The sequence below is a fragment of the Lepisma saccharinum genome, chromosome 9, assembly GCF_977018435.1.
Source record: "Lepisma saccharinum chromosome 9, izLepSacc3.1, whole genome shotgun sequence".
In the NCBI taxonomy this organism is placed as follows: domain Eukaryota; kingdom Metazoa; phylum Arthropoda; class Insecta; order Zygentoma; family Lepismatidae; genus Lepisma; species Lepisma saccharinum.
The window spans coordinates 76,731,150-76,749,432 of NC_139237.1; the positions used below are offsets into that span (position 1 = coordinate 76,731,150).

General features: G+C 38.4%; 1 protein-coding gene across 4 annotated transcripts in view; it reads left to right on the plus strand.

Annotated features, from left to right (window-relative positions):
* The first annotated feature begins 338 nt into the window (after positions 1–338).
* Positions 339–18,283, plus strand: part of Pgam5 (Phosphoglycerate mutase 5) — a 42,885-nt gene continuing 24,940 nt past the window's right edge. For 2 of the 4 annotated variants that reach the window (XM_083128444.1, XM_083128446.1), the window contains exons 1-4: positions 339–866; positions 6,401–6,570; positions 9,673–9,887; positions 15,871–16,001. In XM_083128444.1, coding sequence (XP_082984570.1) covers positions 712–866; positions 6,401–6,570; positions 9,673–9,887; positions 15,871–16,001 — 671 coding nt within the window. In that variant the 5' untranslated portion in view covers positions 339–711. Of the gene's footprint in view, positions 867–6,400; positions 6,571–9,672; positions 9,888–15,867; positions 16,002–18,283 lie in introns of all 4 variants that reach the window. The other 2 variants (XM_083128442.1, XM_083128445.1) reach the window with 1 other exon arrangement.

Consider the following 18,283-nt stretch of genomic DNA (forward strand, 5'->3'; position numbering starts at 1 on the left):
TCCTATGGTTTATCAATTTTATCACGTTGACTACTTCATCTTTAGCACTGGGTGCAATAAATAAATCAATATTTCTACACTCAACTTTGAATAACAATCTTCAAAAAATAATTTAAAATATGAACATCATCAATTTATTCTCTTTCAGGTGTCGGATTTATATGAAATCTGGATAAAACTTTACATTCCAGAAATTTTTTACATCGTGCAAAAAGGCCAAAGACATGGGATTGCCTTGCATCATGGTATTCGAAGGTGATCATGTGTAATTGCTCATTATTTCGTCACATGCATGACGTCATGACTGTGTTTACTTCCGGTTTAGGGGGGCGGTTGTAGAACGAACCGAACGAACGTCTTCCAAAATTGTATACAGCGCGTTTTGTTCAAATAGAAATAAGAACAAAGACCTTCAAACACAATTCTGTAAAATTAGTTATTAAGCTATTCACATATAATAATGCTCATGCTGTTAATCTCATCAATAGTGCTCTGAAATATAAAGTATGGTGATTGAATATTCATGTATAGTGTAGTAGCATTGGCTCCGTGTTCAACAGTCCGAACCGAATGGGAAGCACATGTGATGGTATTTGCTAGGTTGTGTTTGCACCTTTAACCTTCGGTATTAACTCGGCGCATATTCTGTATCTATCCTATGGATATTGCTAGTAATGACACTTTTGTTTATTATATTTTTGTGAACCAGCTATGCCAGTAATAACACGGCTTGTTGCCGGAATAAGTGCATTGGGAGGAGCAGGACTTTACTGTTATGGTTTAAAGGAAAAAGAAAAGAAGCAGGTGCATGCTTCGTGGACATCTAATTTCACTCCCAGTGTGAAATGGGATTCTAATTGGGATAGGTTAGAAGCAATTAGTTATTAGAACAAAAATGTGAGATGAGTGCTTGGCAGTAATTTTTTCAAAGTGTCGTATTTTATTAAATGTTGTCTTCTTAGGTCCAAGTTTCTTGGTGAGCATTTGTTTGTAAAGGGCGAAAAAAGAGTATAAATATGCATGTGCTTATTGTAATTAAATTACGATTGATTACTGCAACGTAACATATTCTAATCGTCTACACCACTGCTTGTATTATTAGTTATGTTGCTTCTTGTACGCAGCTTTCCACCCGTACGTTAATGATAATCACGAGAATGATTGAATTGATGAAATAGCCAGGGAACACACCCCAACACTAGAACCAAGGACCTCAGGCTTGTTAGTACTGTGAGGTAACTACCCTGCCACGGAACCTTGCTACATGTGTGTACACAGTGTGGTATTTAAGAAATTTACAAAGGAGTTTCTAGTGGCAGCCTGAGATAAATATTCCATACCTCCAACCAGGGCCGGATTAAGACTAAATTGGGCCTGATGTACTTACATACTATGATTAACGGGTAAGGCTCTACTTTACGTCCTTTTCCTAAGGAATACGTGTCATATATCGTTGGAAAGGTAATTGTATAAGGAATTCAACAACATAAATCCCAAAGCGAGGAAAAATTACCTGGAGGAGGAAATCAATAAAAAACGATGTTGTCCGGATATGAGTAATTGAACGTACTGAGGAAATTTTTTGATGATGAAGCACATAAGCTAATGAAACCTAACCTAACCTCGTAGGTATACCTCATCCCCGTGAATCGTTCGTGGGGCTATTGTGAATGAATCGTTGGTACTACCCGTGCATGGTTTTTGGAGCTAATGTGAATGGTTTGTGGGGCTACCTGTGCATGGTTTTTGGAGCTAACGTGAATGGTTTTTGGGGCTATCGTGTATGGTTTGTGGGGCTATCATGAATGGTTAGTGGGGCTATCGAGAACAGAAAGTGTAAAAAGAAAAAAGATGCTGGTTTTCTGCAAGCACGTTTTTGAACGATGCACAAAATTATTACTGGGGATAAACATATTTTACACTATCTACAAGTTTTTGGAACCTGTTCTTATTCACGCACCATACACACACAACACACCACAAACGCAAAGAAGCAATCACCACGCAGAACGCAAATAGCAAAGCACACGCATTCACAATGCTGACACAAAGACGAGCCTGCAGTGTTGTTAACTCCCATCGGTTACCATCAAAAGCAATATGGACGTAAGGTAGAGTCTACCCTTTTATTATTATTATTTTTGTGATTATAATGTACCATGAAATGATTATGAGAGGTGCACTAGTGCTGCTTACTTATATTGCTGTTTTTCGAGCCTTAGCAAGTGTGAATTCTTCGATCGTGTCAGTGAAGTCAAGGCTGCGCAACAGCTCATGTTCATAAGCGCCATAATGCTTAGTCTTTCCTGTCCCATTAAAGACCGTAGCTCTACTTTGACTTCCCAACTTTGAGAAGCTCTGTTCGCCAGAGGCATTGGGCACCATCATGCACAAATAGATGCTCAACACAATCTCGACGTTTGGAAATGTCTGAGAAAGATTCAACGATGACAGAAGCCTGTACATGGTAAGCTCTGGTGATCCGTTCACAGTCACCGGTTTCTGAGTGCGCATAAATGCAGCAAACTGTACCAGCTCAGCCACCAGTGTGTCTTCCAAGTCATCAGGCTACGAGGAAACCAGATTCTTTTCTTTGTCCTGGTTCTGCTCAATGCTCAATGACGTTAGCTCCGAGAGAAATCCGAATGTTTTACAAATATCGTCATATGCCTTCATCCATTTTTCCATTGCAGCTAACAGACTGTCGATCATGACCAGATACGTCTTGAGTTTTGACCGTCTCCCTTTGGCTGAGATCTCCTTCGTTTGCATCTCCTTCATCAGGCATTCGCTTTCGCTTACAGTCTCGACGCTGCTCATCTTTGTATTCACTGTGTTGAACCTTTTCGGTTGCCATCTGCTCAATACACGTCAGATCTATCCTGTGCAACCTGAACCGTGTCGACCAGTGATGCCATCAATCCAGTTGCATATTCGGGCTGACTGTAGGATCTTGGAGGCTAATGATCGTACTGTTGAGATGGCCAAGGATATCATTTCAGGCAGTCGCCATAACTGCTGTCTCAAGTTCAACTAACTTTCAAGGTGAAAAATTGACTACGTCAGACTTACCGAACAATAATAAAGTGGCAACAATCACAAAGATATTGCAAAAAACGCAGCTAAATTACTAAGTAAACTGTTAAACGTAAAATTGATAGCATTAACTAGGAATCTTCGGTGAACAATAAACGCAACGACGTTATAGTTACGTCACAGCGCAAAGAATAATAGTAACTGTATAATAAGTAACGCTGTGTCTAGGCGTCCGAAATTGGGGCTCCAAATTTCATTCAAAGATTTATTTTCAGATTAATAGCAAAATAAAACTGTTCAGCTTTCGGAAAATTCTCGTCTGTTTTCATCTGGGCCTATTTCAGGAATGGGCCTAATGCTGCAGCATCAATAGCACCCACCTTAATCCGGCCCTGCCTCCAACAGATAGAGAGATTCTAGCATTCTAGGGGCATTCTAGCGTTACATGTGTGGCATTTCACACACAAAATGTAAAAGTCTAAACTTGAAACTGGATTTAAATATTCACCACAAACTGATTTCATAGAGTACTTTGGTATCTGCTAACAAATTAAAAGAAACTTCAGGATGATGAAAAGAACATTAACGAAAATGTGTTACATGTGTGATGCTTTAAAAACGTAGCAAAGTATGATTTCATTTGCCTGTGAAGCATATAGGACACGCATGCCAATCATTTTTGTTGGTGAAATGTGTAATTTATATGTATTCACAAACATTTAACCTTAATTTAATTGCAAACAACAATCATTTTCAGATTAATTCATTTTGTTGTTTACATGAGTAGGACAACTTTTCGTGGAATGCCCCAGATTCATACACACCCACAATCTTCACCTTTAATGGGAACACTAAGCAAAGACCTTCAATATCAGTGTTTGAGTGAATAAAATATGTCTTGAGTGGTTTTGATCATTGTTGGTGTCAATTGAGATGTGTTCTAATTATGTTTGCAAACAATGTGAGCCATTCATGTTTCGCGAGCCGTAACAGTTACTTTTACTGATTGTTGTTGTTGCCAGAGGTGATCTGAGGAAAATATACCTCTTTCTATTGTTATAGTTTTAGCCTCTTCTAGCAATGACAAACCTTTTAAGTTAGGTCTACACTTACCATGATCAAATATATTTTCATTCATCTTTTTTCAGTAAAAACCCCAATCAATTCTCACCCTTTCTCATGCATGTATTCATGTTCTTTCACTAGAAGTTTTACAGATAACCCTAGTTCCATCACTAGATATATCAAGCCAGGATAATTGAATTTTCCACTAGTGACACTTTTCATGAATTAACCAACACCAGTCATACAGAAACTCACTGCTTTTTTTTTTCAGTAGATGCATTTTACTTTGGTTCTCACTAATTTCATTACATCTCAATCGTTTTGAAGGTAGGTTCCTGGAATTTAAATCGCTCACTTTTTTATCATTCACGTTCTAGCGCAGAAATTTTGCAATGTACATGATATGATGGCTTTGGTTTGTCTCATTGTGTAGACTACTGAAAACTTCTGAAAAAAAAATTAAGTATGCTTGTTTTGTATGACAAATTCAATCTATCTTCACAATGCTATCTTCCATTCTCACAAATTTGCCAATGTTGAAGCTCTGTGCTGTACAACAGCCACAACATTGTGGCATTTACCCATCAACATTCCTGGAGATGGAAGTAGTGTTTGACGTCGGTTACTTGTCCGATAGAATAGAGTAGCAGTAGAGGCTACTATAACTGTGCTCACAAAATGGAGGTCCCAATTCAGCTCGAAAACTCCCGGTCGCCAGGTCGCCATGGCAACTAAAAATTTCAGCCTGGCGACATTGCCATTTTTCAGATTTACATGTTCGAAATTTTGAAGATTCTAAGTTCAAATTGCAGTACAGCGTAAGTTAGCAAATTATTTTTTTTATCAACTTTGTAAACGTTCCATGGAATCAGTAACAATTTCGTACGCTTTGTCCCCCAACCCCCCATTTCCCGCTTTCTCACATGATTTAGCGATGTTTTGAATCCGGTGATGCTCAGCTTCTTAGAAATTGATTGATTTGCTTTATTTTACTTCGCTTTTTGTGTCACTTTTGGTTAATTTGCGAAAATGGTAATGTGTGATGCTATGATGAAATTCATTAATGAACACCCAGGCATCCATACCCAGGCTGGGATTCGAACCCGGGACCCCTGGCATCGTAGCGCGATGTGCTAACCACTCTGCCACGGAGGCAGGCTCAGCTTCTTACAGTATGCACAATTGCTAGTAGGTGGTTTCCTGGCGCCTGATTTTCAGAGCTGGCACCTAGCTCTGAAGAAGATTTTTCGAGTACTGTATATGACAGCATATTTCCTTAGAATCTGAGAAGGTTTATCAGATACAATGTGTTGGTTTGGTGTGGAATGACTCAACAATATTGTTAGTAAGGATTCACACAAATTAGAATTGGATCATTAAATATAGCACAAAGTCATCAGTTCATGTGTGTTCATTGTGTTTTACCCCTTCATCAGTTTCACATTGTTATTCATCATTGCCATCTAAGAGGTAGAAATATTATATGTAATTACTGTATTTGCCTGCGTATAAGACACACACCCTTTTTTGTACACATTTTTGAGGAAAAAGCTTTATCACTAGATTTATAATTTACAGTATTTCAAATACAAAGTAGTATGTAGGTCTACTTTCACCAAATAACTTCACCTAATCTAACTAGGAAAGAATACATTTTTAACTTCTTCGTCACATGCTGAAAGAAAGAAATTGTCGAACTTGGATCAGAAATAAAGATAATCTGAAACTGAGTATCGGTGAGTATGATGGACCCTGTTTTTCAGAAAAGTAAAGAAAGGTGTGTCTTGTATTCTGGTAAATACAGCAGATATAACTGCAAGTAATATGAATGCAAACAGCAAATTTTTTGATAAATTTATTTATTAATAATATCGCCAATGTAGATATGCTTTGGGACTCCGTCTGTGGGGTTCAGTCTCTGGGTTTTCGGCTGTGTATAGGACCGGTGGCAACCCACCATTTTGAGGAAATTGGGGAGCTACAAGTGAGTAGTGTAACCCGGTCTCAGAAATCTCCTATTAAGGCTGGGTGTTCAACATGCTGACCCCACGTCACCTTCATTACCGGTTGAAGGTCTCCACACCTCTAGGTAGGATTGTGGAAGGGAGACTGGCCAAGGCCCTTCGATTGCTGTCGAGCCATGGGTTATTATTATTATGATGTAGATATGTTTCATACTTAGCTGTTATTCTCAATCTGTTTTATCTGAATTTTGCATATTTTGAAGTGTGATAAAAGATGTCTTTAAACAAGGAACTAACATGAATATCATTAACATGTGGTTTTTGGTTTCTTACAGGAGGGATCCAACAAGTCTTGTGAAACCTTCCTTAGAAAATAATGAGAAAAAACACCAAGAGAATTTGGAGAAGAAAACTGCTTCTGCAACTAGGAATATATTCCTTATTAGGCATGGGCAGTATGATTTGTCGGGCAAATCGGATGAAGAACACGTGCTCACATCACTTGGTATGTATGTAATCTTATTGTAGTGTTCTGTGTTTGTTTTCTCCATGCCCTGAACATGGTCATCGGAAGGGGGGTTGAACTGGTTTATTTGTGCAGTTATATAAGAAAAGCAGAAAGCATGTTACTTTTGTTGTTAATAACAGAACTAACAATTCAGTTACTATTTCATACTGTACCATTGAATCCAAGAATAAATGGTTCCACGTTTTTCAAAAATCTAAAAATTCTAAGAGTTTTATGTGAGAGGTCAAAAGACACGATTTTATGACTAAAATTGCCATGTAACTTTTGAACCTTTTTCTTGAGCGAGGTATGTAAGAGTTAATATCAAAACAGAAGAACCATGCATTGCACTAACTTATGAAACATAAAAGAATAATGAAAAATACAGAGTTGTGCTGGATATTCACTTATCTGGTGGATCAAGTAGAAAGTCTCCCCAAGGATATGATAATAATAATTTGGAGTCAAAGTGTTTTTTTAAATTAGATTATTACTTCTACTATTCAAGCTTTATTAATAGTTTGACCCCCCACCCCCCAAATCTCATGACTCTCATGGCCCTGAAAGAAACATATTAATTTGAGCTGAGTTGCTCTACAATAAATCAATGTTACTTTAATCCAATACCAGCACCACTTTAAACCAGTGCCAGGACTTAAATATACCTATTATTTATACTTGGATATAGTAGCAATTTAGATAATTTCACAATATTTATGAATACTATTCCATTATAACTGTACAGTAGCAATCTATAAATGTGGTTTAAGGGAGAATTCACACCAAACAGACGAGATGCGCGCGGCAAGCGATACTTGTTTCTTTGCTCAGTTTGCATGATGGTACCGATATAATTGCATTAATCAGTTTATTAGTCTCCCGAAAAAAAAAAAAAAAAAAAAAAAAAACGTATCAAGACATTGTTACATGGAAATTGCATTGTAAAATTTGTGCAACTTATAGAAACTCGGGAGAGGCATGTTGTGCATGAGAAAACAGAAATAATATGCACTGACCTCAAACTGTATACCCTAGACTTTTCAACCTGAATAAAGTGAATACCTAAACACTAGAGAAATGGTTCTCAACCTTCGTGAAACCATGTCCTGGTATTTTTTTGAAGCCAATACCCTTAGCCCACAAATTTCCCTTGTAAATACCTTTACAGTATTTAACATTTTATGCATGAATTAACATGTACTTATGAAATTAAATATTGATAAATAAATTCTGGCATAATCATAAAGAGTAATAATAGTTTGATTATGTGTATAGGATTGGTGACAAATGTAAAAATATGGATGACGAAGTGGTAACGTCGTCTCCTTGTAATTAAGTGATCCCGGGTTCGATAACCAGTGGAGGTACATAGTGGCATGGGTACCAGTTTAAACTGTAGGTCCAGTTCCGATTAGCCTTTCTGTGCATAAAGTGGACTTAAATCAACAATTCAGTCAATTAAACTGTAGGTCAAGTCTTGATAAGTATATTTGTGCATAAAATGGACCTAAAAGAAAATCACAACTCAAATATGATATTGAAATTATGATTAGTTGTCAACCACTATCAGCAGTATCTTTCACAGCTCAGTATAGTTGATACGAGGGTACAGTATCGGGTCGCATCCCGCCAGTTGAGAAACCGTGCACTAGAGTACTTTACCATGTTGATTGATCTATTTTGAACTAAAGTGCCTCCATAATCTGGCTTTTTCAAATAGCGAAAACACGGCCTCTATACACGATGTTGAAGGCAAATTACAGCCGTTAACTGCATCAAAAAACGTGATAAAGCGAAAAGGACGTTGTGTTTAAATCTTAAAACATTGTACATATCGATCCTTTATTATATCAACAAATTTGAACTTCAAACACTTTGTCAGGCCTCCAGTTGGGCTCTCTTCTAGAGTCTAAATATAGCTTGTTGGAGTGAAACATTCATTGTACATACGCGAACAACAAACTGAGGCGACCAACACCATGCACGGTATTGAGAAAACGGCCCAGTCAGAGAGACACGAAAGCGACATGCCACACAGGCATCTTGCCGTGTCTGTTCAGTACAAAAGGTTGCATTGATTACTGAGGGTTTGCTTCCAAGTGACACATATCTTGTGTCGCGTGTTTCTTCGGTGTAAATTCTCCCTAAGGCATTCATAGATTGACATACAAATTAATAAGCTGATTAAAGTGATGAATGTACATTCACATAATCCAGTTTTGTGTCATGTTGTGCATGAAATAGAAGAAAAATTTCGCACACACAGGATATGTACTAAGTGAAGTCAGAGCTGAGTTGGTAGACCAATGGCACAGTATACCAGAGATCCAGGTTCGAGGCCTGGTCGCGTCTCAATTTTTAGCTGCAATTTGCCACTGAAGATAATTCCAAGTGGTTCACTTCTCACTGTTCTGTTCCTAAGACAGGAAAATAAAATACTAAGCCAAACGTAACAACTTAATTTACTCCACAAGTGAAATTCCTAAAAGTTCAAATTTATTTCACATATAAGTAGGATTACATACCAACGATAAAATCCTCCATAGATGGCAGCAGCTGTCTGTTTCCCAGACAATACCAAATAAATGGTTGCCCTCTGGAAAGCTTTGGAAAATTCTTTCTTCGCAAAAGATGGCAATAAGTATGACTGTTCAGTACTGTATGTGTTTTCAGGCATGAACTTATATTGAATCATGCAGAAAAGACATGTTTATAGGCACAATTATAAACTTGTAACCCACGTTATTTTTTCCACTAATATTTTCAGGCCAAATAAGATATATGGTTCATTTTTAAAGCACACCATTGATCCACGACATTTATATTTATTCACGTATTCATTTTGCCAACTTATTTTTAAAGTACGCACTTTCTCTTTTTTCTGGTAACATAATTACCTTTTAAACAAAAGTCCTGAGTTTGATCCCTGATGGAGTCACAATGCACGATGATTCAGATGGCCCTTAAGAAGTAGGTTCAGTTTAGGTTAGTCTATCTGAGCATAAAGTGAACTTAAACCCCAAATTTTGACTTGTTTTCAGTTGTGGTATTATCCTGCCCTGGTCCATCATGTGCTTATAACCCGTATCCTCTCAACAGGTAAAAGGCAGGCTGACCTGACTGGGAAACGACTGAAAGAACTGGGATTCCCATACTCGCGCATCGTGTGTTCGACCATGGTAAGGGCGACGCAAACTGGCAACATCATCCAAGACCATTTGCCAGACGTTGACTTCGATAGATGTCCACTGCTGCGAGAAGGAGCACCTATTCCTCCAGAGCCTCCAGTCGGATTCTGGAAACCGGAGATCCATGTAAGTGCAGTCATAGCCTTTCCGGTTACCACTAGCTCCATCCCTTTTGTCTTTCCGTGTGAAAAGCAAGAAAATAATTCTATTCTGACAATCTGGTTGCCTGCTACTTAGTCCAGGTGCCAAATGCCTAAAAGTGGCATAACCTTGTTTTGAGGTATGAATAAAATGTTTTGACTATTTTTGAAAGCTTACGTTATATGATTTCAGATCCAATTGATGCCACTCTGTCAACCTTGAGCAATTTGAGTAATTCAAGATGGCGGACTTTCCAGTTAATGACCTATATCTCAGTAACCAATGGTCGTAAACATAATTATTTTTTTTTAATCTTAGATCCTCATTAGATGGTCTACATAAAAGATTCTGTTTAGTTTTTAGTTATTCACTAATATCAGTGGTTTTACCGTAATTTAAAAAATAAAATTCAAAAGTTATTTGGTCTAGGAATTAATTCGTGTTTTTGTGGGGTGTTCTGCTTCATTACTTTAACATGCAGAAAAGTGCTACCGAAAGTCATCGTATTTTGGTGGAAGTGTATGGTGACCATGCGCTAGCTGAGCGAACGTGTCAGAAGTGGTTTGCACGGTTTAGAACTGGTGATTTCGGCCTGGAAGACCAAGAGCGACCTGGACAGCCAAAAAAATTTGAAGACTAAGAATTGAGAGCATTGCTTGATCAGGATTCGTGTCAAATGCAGGAAGAACTTGCAGAAGCATTAGGCATTGATCAAACAACAGTTTCCAAATGCCTCAAAGCCATGGGAATGATTCAAAAGATGTCACATTGGGTTCCACATGAATTGAAAGACAGAGACGTTGAAAGACTAAAAACCATTTGCGAATTGCTGCTTCAAAGATAGAAAAGAAAGGGGTTTTTGCATCGCATTGTTACTGGCGATGAGAAGTGGATCCATTACGAGAACCCGAAACGAAAAAAGGCCTGGGTGAAGCCAGGTGAACCAGGTCCATCACAACTGAAACGAGATATTCACTGTGAAAAGGTTATGCTGTGCATATGGTGGGATATGAAAGGTGTGGTGTACTATGAGCTGCTGCAACCGGGTGAAACTATTAATGGAGAACGTTATCGACGACAATTAATGCATTTGAAGCAAGCTCTGGCCAGGAAACGACCAGAATGGGAGAACAGACATGATAAACTTTCCTCATCAGCCTTGGAAAATGTCCAATTATAACACCATTAAGCCTTGTTTCCATGATTATGAAAAAATATAAATATGCTGACCAAGGCAGTAATTTATTTTATTAAAAACATAAACTAAACGTAATGTTTCAACCTTCTAGCAAGGTCTTCATCAGACTCTGTATCAAGTACAAGTACAAGTATTTGTAATTGATACAGAGTCTGATGAAGACCTTGCTAGAAGGTTGAAACGTTACGTTTAGTTTATGTTTTTAATAAAATAAATTACTGCCTTGGTCAGCATATTTATATTTTTTCATGATAAACTTATTTTTCAACATGCTAACGCTCGCCCACATGTCGCAAAACCGGTCAAAACCTATTTAGAAAATGTCGGATGGGAAGTTTTACCCCACCCGCCGTATTCACCAGACGTTGCTCCTTCGGACTACTACTTGTTCGATTGCATGAATAATGATTTGATTGGACAGCAGTTCACTTCTTCAGAAGATATCGAAAAATGGGTCTCTGACTGGATCGCTTCAATGGATGAGGACTTCTTTCGCCACGGAATCCGTAACTTGCCTGACAGATGGGCGAAAGTGGTGGCTCGCGATGGACAATATTTTTCTTAAGGTATTTATGTATTTTGTGTTTGAACTACAGCTTCAATGTGTGCGTAACAACCGCACAAATTAATTCCTAGACAAAATACAAGGCAAAAAGTGCTAGAAAAATTACATATTTTAAAGATTATTTTTTTTAAATTACAGTAAAACCACTGATATTAGCAAGAAACTAAACAGAATCTTTTTCGTAGACCATCTAATGAGGATCAAAACTAAAAAAAATAAAAATGTTTAATCATTGGTTACTGAGATATGGGTCATTAACTGGAAAGTTCATCGTATTGGACGCCATCTTGAATTACTCAAATCACTCAAGGATGACAAAGTGGCATCAATCGGATCTGAAAATTACATAACATAAGCTTTCAAAAACAGTGAAAATATTTTATTCATACCTCAAATCAAGCTTTTCAGATTAACTGTGTTTCGGCAAACTTTACAGCCCTGAATCTCCTAAACCAAAGAACATTAAAATTTTGCACATAAACAAGTTACTAACCTTTTCTGCAATTCTTATTTTTAATGAAACACACAATATTCGAACATTCTGTTATTGTTTATTAATGAAAAGTTAGTACAGTCAACTCTCGATTCTACGACCCCGGGTATAACGACCCTCTCGAAGTAACGACCCTTTTCCCGGGAACCGTGAAAAATTTAGAAAAAATTAGAAACATTTGGAAAAAAAAAGTTGAAAAATTGAAGGAAATCGGCCGAAAAATGCGTTGTTTTTTCCTCCACTCATTCCCTTTACGAGCGGTCTACCGCTCACAATTAGGTCTGAACTAAAAATAGACACCACCACACCATGCTTGAGTGATATCCAATAGCACTTGACCTCTGCCCTCCCCTCCCTCAAGCGCACCAATGTTACCCGACGGCCGTTACCCAACGAGCCAGGCTTGCTCTTGGATACGCGAGAAAAGAAAATCGAATGTGCTTGGATGTTACTTTAAATCGACTTGACTTGTTTCCTTGTCCTAAGAGCTGCTTAAAACTCGCGGAGGGGGGGGGGGGGGTGGAGCAGCCTGAAATGACTGCTGGACTTGCAGACTTTGCCAATGTGTATGGCAGGTCAAGCTCTTTCATCGATAAATACACCACCTTGAGATATAAGATCGCAGGAATGTTCGAAAATACAGATGCTTGGCGCCTGGAAGTCTGGCCAATCTGTCCAGCTCTGACCTAGAGTTCAGCAGGTTCCCGTGAGTGAGCAACTCTCGGCCTTGTAGACGACAACTTCCGGTAACAGCTTTCATTCAAAAAGTGTTCTTTGTTCCCTGCAACATTTCATAAAAAAGCGAAACTTTTAGATAATCAAAACCACATTGGTGAACTAAAGATCGTCAAGCCGCTTAATGCGTTGTCATCCAGGTTTCCATAAAAGTTTACTTCGATCTTACGTGCATCATAATCCCACTTCATACGTTTTCCTAATTGTGTTGATGTCGTAATATCTGCCAAAAAAGTGTTCCGTTGGCTGACTGACTTCTCCCACTTTTCCTGTCAGCAAACCGGGGGGGGGGGGGGGCGATGCAGATTGTTTCAGCCCCGATTTTCTTGCTGATGCGGGCTGATTACAGGCGAGGGTGGAAAATCACCCACCCCTCTTCCTTTCCTTTGACGTCTAAAATGGGGCAACAAGTTCTGGATATATTCTTGAAACGAACAAAAACCATAGAACAAGTAATAAAAAAACGTGACCCAACTCCCTTTCCCCAGCTCATTCTCCGCCACTGGTGTGCACGGCAATGTTGATAATTGCAGAATTGTTTTTTTGTTGTTTTTTTAATGCTGTTGTCTGCATAGGAAATATTGCCCCTATTATTGTCTGTTTCATGGTAAAACGTAAAGCAAGGGTCATTTCTTTCTTCCTTACACTGCTGTTAAAAGTTCCGTCTTTGACAGTTGCGTTATCTTTAAAATGCTGGGATTATTCTCTTCCGCCACCTGTTGCTCGAACTTCCAGCTGGTCTCCTTGTTTTTACGATGCAGCTGGCGCCAGTGTTTTGTCTAGCATCTGCAAAGCTGTCCCTTGCCGATAACAGCGATGACTCATCCAGCGTGAAGGAAAAGGTTATTGTTTTGAATCTCGCAAAGCTGTTTTGATTTGACGATAACGAAATTCGATCTCCAGAAAGGAAAACAAGAGTTAAAATAACTTCATGTTCTGTGCCTTCTGATAAGCAAATCTTTAATTTAATTTGCATCCGCTTTTTTTCAGAACCATTCATGTGGAGGGGAAAAAAAAAAAGAGTTCAATGTAGGAAAGGTCGCTGAGACCGATTAAAAAGACATTATTCAAGGGGAAAACGTTTGGAGGGGTGGGTGTTTGACATCGAGAATACTCCTAAATCCAACATTCAATCGTCGATTAACATGAGAGTAAATAACGATCTACCATTTTGATATGTGAAAATGCGCAATTTCATAAAGCTTGTTTTCAGTTCATTTTATGCTGATGGGCTAATCGGGACTAAATATACAGTTTAAAGTGAAATTCAATTCCAAACCCGAATGATTATCGACTGCCACGCTGTTTAATGACGTGTCCTAGAATACGCATTGGGTGAAAACAGATCGCAAGTTGCCGCGTTTCCTTTTTTACGCTGGATTACAATGCAAGTCAAGGAAGGAGTTTGGACTGCTCCCTTGAATGGGGAAGGAGGGTGAATGAAGTTGGTTGAAGCAAAGAAAAGTGACTTTTTTTACGATGTATTTTACACAGCCGAATCAGAACGAAAATTACAGCCCTGCCTTTATTTTTTTTTTGTCTGGTACCTAGAGACAACCTGTGTTGTTTCTCCCGAGAGATCTAATCTTACCAGTTAATCTTGTAACAGACAATGCTCCAGTGAACCTGTATAAAATCCAACATTCATTCTGCCCGATTATCTCCCGACTTTTGCTGGCACCAGTCTGACTGGTGTCAAGATTCTTCGAGTTTCGCTTGCAATAAGCGAGAGATTGTTTTCCTTTCCATTGGTCTCAGTGCAAACTGGTTTCTCAGGAACTAGAATTGTAAGAATTTACTGGAAAAGCAACAATTGAAACAAAGTAACATTATTATAAATTCTAGTTTGTGAAAACTTTTTCATGTTCTATTTTCCTTCTCACAACACGCATCCTGTGCATAACAGGTTGTATAACTACCAGGATAAATGGTGTTACCATCTCCTAGGCATCTTTCTGTCCGTTTCAGCTCCCTTTAAGCTGAAAATTGGTGCAAATTCCAATAACGACCCCTTCGAAATAACGACCCTTTTCCCGGGAACTGTGAAAGGTCGTTGAATCGAGAGTTGACTGTAACTAATTTTTGAAAACTATATATTTTTCAAATTTGTAAACTCTAGTTTTGACTTTAAAACTTTCATTGATACTAGAGTGCCCTTCGTGGGTATCGTAAGCATTGTTAATGTACAAAATGTAAAACAATAGTTCTTCTTCCATTTTGTATTTTGCCCTGCATTTCATATTTTTAACCGTGAATAATAAATTGTATAAATAAAAGTGAAAAACAAACAGTATTAATACCTTTGAAGCACATGGTAGTTTTTGATATAAAATATCTCAATTGGATTTTGATTTTTGTTATTTAGTGTCACTTTTCTGCCACTTTAGTTAATTTCAACAATGAGGATGAGTGATAACTATATGGTGTGACTTTTAAAATTTTTAATTCATATTAGAGTGCCTTTCTTGGGTATTGTGATGAAGGGACACTCATGCAGAACACCCATACCCAGGCCAGGATTCGAATCTGACACCCCTGGCATCATAGCACATAGCACATTATACAGTAAAACCTCATTAATCCAGACTCTGATAAGCCGGACTTAGCTTAATCCGGACAGACAAAAAAAACAACAGTGAATTAAACAAGAGAACTTTCCAAAGAAAGGCAGTCAACCACTAATGAAATTCTGTTTCCTGCAGACTGTGTGCTGTACTGTACTGTATAGTGTATTTAAGCCTATGCCCTTTAAATACACCATAATAAACATGTTTTGTTGCTATAAACTGTGTTTTAATGCACTTTCACTGTTCTTTTAGGTTATTTCAGTTAATCCGGACTTTTGTTAAACCGGTCAACTTGTCCTCCCCCATTAGTCCAGATTTACGAGGTTTTACTGTATCATTAGTGAGTACATGATTTCTGAAAGGCTAATGAGCAGCCACTAATAACATTTCTTATCCCTGGATGGTAGCAGTTCTTTGAGGATGGAGCGAGAATCGAAGCAGCTTTCAGGAGATACTTCCATCGGGCCGATGCAAAGCAGGAGAAGGACAGCTACGAGATTATAGTTTGCCATGCAAATGTCATCCGGTATTTTGTATGTAGGTAAGTACTGGTGCCATGCCTTGGTTTAATTTTTTATTTCTTTCACTGATGTGCATGAATCCACATACTTGCTCTGTCTCTTTTATTCTTATGGAAACCCTCTTTTAGGTTTCCAGATTTTACATTTTATCTTTTTGCTCCCAGTGAAGCAAAATGGAAAATTTTCCAGATGTACTTTTCCTGCATTAGAAGTCGGTTTTTTTAACCCTCTGTTGGTATATGAGGAGGTACCCAAAAAAAATCTGGAATTTTGTCACCTTGTTTTATTTTGACCGTACATGTACATGTTGTAGGTACTTTCAGGTAAGCATGTCTACTCTAGTCAACATCAAAGTATTGCCCATGTGCTTGAATGTAATTGTCCCAACGTTTTTCCCACTGTTGATTACAGTTTCGAAACTTCTCTGGCGCAATACTCTTCAAGGTTTTCTCCGTAATGTATTTGACCTCATTGACATCATGGAATCGCTTCCCTTTCACATTCCTCTTCATCCGCGGGAACAAAAAAAAGTCACAGGGTGCTAAATCAGGTGTGTACGGGGGATGGGGCACAAGCAGCATGTTGTTCTTTGCCAAGAACTGTCGCACTGACATGGCCATGTGGGCTGGGGTGTTGTCATGGTGCAGTAACCACATTCCACTTCTCCACAGTTCTGGACGCTTCCGTCGCACACTTTCACACAATCTTCTCAAGACATTCAGGTAAAATTTCTGGTTCACTGCTTGTCCTTGGGGAACAAATTCCCTGTGGACAATCCCATTCACATCAAGGAAATAAATCAACATTGTTTTCACATTGGATCGAACTTGATGTGCTTTCTTGGGATGTGGTGAATTTGGAGTCTTCCACTGGCTGGATACTTGTTTTGATTCAGGATCGTACCCATAGCACCAGGACTCATCCCCAGTCACAATTCGTTTGAGAAAATTTGGGTCTTGTGCAGTTCAGCCTTCAAGTCGCGACAAACATTCACTCGATTCTTTCTCTGCTCCTCTGACAGCAAGCGAGGCACAAATTTAGCAGACACCCGTCTCATCTTCAAATCGTCAGTTAAAATGCGCTGGCAGGTACTCCAGGACAACTCCACTTCTTCAGAAATTTGCTCTATGGCCTTTCGACGATCTTCATTAATGGCATCTCGAACTTTTCCAATGTTTTCTTCATTTTTGCCTGTCGAAGGACGGCCGTGCCTTGGCAAGTCATCAGTTCACATGTCGCCATCTTTGAACCGGGAAAACCACTCGTAGACTTGTGTCTTTCCCAAAGCAGCTTCATAAAAAGCTTGGCGAAGCATAACAACGGTCTCAGCAGCCATTTTTCCCAACAAGAAACAAAATTTAACACAGGTCCTTTGCTCCTTGTGGTCCGCCATCTCAACAATCACTCAAAAATCGCAAGACCACAAACAATGCAACACTACGAATGAACCGCTGGGCACAGATTGATGCCAGATATCCCATACTAATGACACCTAGCGGCACAAGCCGTAACTACATCGGTAATCCGCGGATTCCAGTTTCTCTTCATATGTGTTAGCATGGCACTCACCCTGTGATATAATTGTAAGTTTCTCAGGACCAACTAATGATATTACTTTATAGTCTTGTGTAGTTGTAATTTGGAATATCTATGGCCAGATGATACCAGTTATATGTCGTGGCATTACTCTCAGTCTGAGCAGATGTGCCATTTTGATGACAGCCCCTGTTTTGCGAGCGCCACTCTCACATGTATGTAATCATTTTCTGAAAACATATTTTATTTCTGTGCGCACTAAATCATGTTCTGTCACTGTTTTCTGTTTTGATTCTTCAGTAGTTATTTTATTTGACTCCAATCACATATTACTGCCACTATTTCTAGTTAAATGAACTTTGGAATATAATATTCGTCACGAATGAAGCAGTTCCGAGCATGGTATCATAATAGGTAATCAGTAACATTGCAATACAATAATATAATTTTGTTATTTTAGATTAGATAATAAGCAAAATTTTAACCTATAAGTGATATATATATTAGGCAATACATATTTATGAACCATCTTCAATATGATTAGCATAAAAAGGTATTCGAGAAATAACAAAAAAACAATAAAATTCATATGCGAGTTGAGTGCCATGCTCACATAATACCATTCGTGTTACTCTGGAACACATATACCAACAGAGGGTTAACCAATGTCTCATTATAAATGTATAATTGACATGCCACCTTTATTTAAAATTGTTCAGAATATGCAGTATAACCTAACTAACTAACTAACTCCCTAGCCTTCTTA